Source organism: Camponotus vicinus, unplaced genomic scaffold, assembly GCF_025532165.1.
Source record: "Camponotus vicinus isolate PSW18456_S1 unplaced genomic scaffold, iyCamVici1.0 SCAF_2, whole genome shotgun sequence".
NCBI classification, from domain to species: domain Eukaryota; kingdom Metazoa; phylum Arthropoda; class Insecta; order Hymenoptera; family Formicidae; genus Camponotus; species Camponotus vicinus.
The window spans coordinates 18,561,368-18,563,177 of record NW_028141956.1 but is presented as its reverse complement, the minus strand read 5'-3'; the positions used below and the strand labels follow the sequence as shown (position 1 = coordinate 18,563,177).

The window sequence follows — 1,810 nt, the reverse complement described above, 5'->3', positions numbered from 1 at the left end:
CAAAGCACTCACGGGAGAATGCATGGACCACGACGGCTCGGAGACCTACTGGACTATCACGCCAAGGGACAGCTGCCACTTCGACCAATACGACGTGCTATACGAGGGCCCAGCCGATAAACTCACGGCACAGACAAACACCGAGACGCCAACCGTTTACACAGTGACAACGAAGGAAACGACCTTCGCCCTCACCAAAACCACTGAGATGACACTGTGTGGCTACAAACTCATGCTGACGGAACACCCAAAATTATTCGTACTAGAAACAGAAAAGGGAAGAACATTCAAAATCCGCACAAGAATATCCGTCAGTAACTTAGACATTTTCTCGTATGTAAATTCTAAATTTATATACGTAGAAAAACATATTAAGACACAACTGACGCGACTCTACCGCGACATAATGGAACAAAAATGCGCGCTCGAAAAAGAGATATTACAAAACGCGCTCTCGCTCGCCAGTTTCGCCCCTGACGAAATGGCGCATCGAATAATGAAGGCACCTGGATACACCGCAGTCATGGCGGGAGAAGCCCTACACCTGGTCAAATGTCTAGCTGTAGAATGCCGAGTACGACCAACGGACGTCTGCTATAACGAAATCCCGGTAAAGTACAAAAATCAATCATTATTCATGCTACCGAGGACAAGGATACTCACCAAAAAAGGAACGCCGAGGGACTGCAACGAATTCCTGCCAGTTATGTACAACATACACGGCAGCTGGTACCGCCTGATGCCACGACCACAAGAGGCGGCGGCACCTTCGATCATCCAACCGCTCACGAAACCCACCTGGAAATACGTGAGCCCCTCCTCTCTCGCCACCAGCGGCATCTATACCAGCGAAGATTTAGACAGACTCCGCGACCACATAATGTTCCCTATGGAAAAACCTTCGATGCTGAATACAATAGCGAGAGGGGCCATGGGACGAGAAATACCAGCAGGAAGCATATCCATGCTAAACCTGCTAGACGAAAAATCCTTGGACCAGATCGCGGAGAACGCAGGGCAAAAATTGTGGACAGGATTTATCACATTCGGATCGGCCAGCGCAGGTGTGATCGGAATTTTCATAATAATCCGATTAATAAAGCTAATCGTGGACACCATCATCCACGGATACGCATTGCATTCGATATACGGATGGAGCCTACATCTACTGGGAGCGGTATGGACTTCAATGACGAACCTGCTCCTGTACACAGGATCACCAAGACGACGAATGGACGACGAGAATCAGCGATCCTCCAAACCCCTTTCGACGCCAGAAAATCAGCCCCCTAAAGCCCTCCCAATAACCGAAGACATTCGACCAACCCCCATAGAGCCCCCAATAAGTGAAGTGCGTGACTACCGAGAACTTCGAAAACTTTTGAACGAAAACGTGTAGTGCACACAAAATAGTTCTAAGCATATTATACATAGAATATAAGAGCGAGCGAAATAATTTACATTACTTTAGATTATACATGGAAAATGTTGGAACATCGTCCAACATTTTCATCTAAGGGGGGAGGTGTTACATCCCGCGCCTGATTTTTCCACGAACTTTCATGTAAATCTTCTAAGTTTCTTTCAGCGCATTTGAAAAGCGCGCCAAGGCGCGCTATGACACCGAACTCCGACTAGCGGCCGAGCGCGGCACTGCGTTAGATTTAAGCCTCCGCCAAGCGCCCAGAGATGGCGCTCAGCTAGGGCCCCTCTCTCTCCAAGCTCCCCACTTTCGACCGCCGCAACAGTCGAGCCGCCGAAATCGAGGGACCTCGGAGCGGGCCCAGACTCAAGCAGTCTAACTCGCGAC

General features: G+C 49.2%; 1 protein-coding gene across 1 annotated transcript; it reads left to right on the top strand.

Annotated features, from left to right (window-relative positions):
• The first annotated feature begins 406 nt into the window (after positions 1-406).
• Positions 407-1,399, top strand: LOC145967109 (uncharacterized). Its single transcript, XM_083091770.1, has one exon. It carries the CDS (start codon positions 407-409, stop codon positions 1,397-1,399), a length of 993 nt encoding a protein of 330 aa, XP_082947896.1.
• The last annotated feature ends 411 nt before the right edge of the window (positions 1,400-1,810 follow it).

What these genes read in the sequence shown, in the direction of transcription:
- LOC145967109 (XM_083091770.1), top strand. Translation starts at nt 407, where the DNA reads ATGGAACAAAAATGCGCGCTCGAAAAAGAGATATTACAAAACGCGCTC.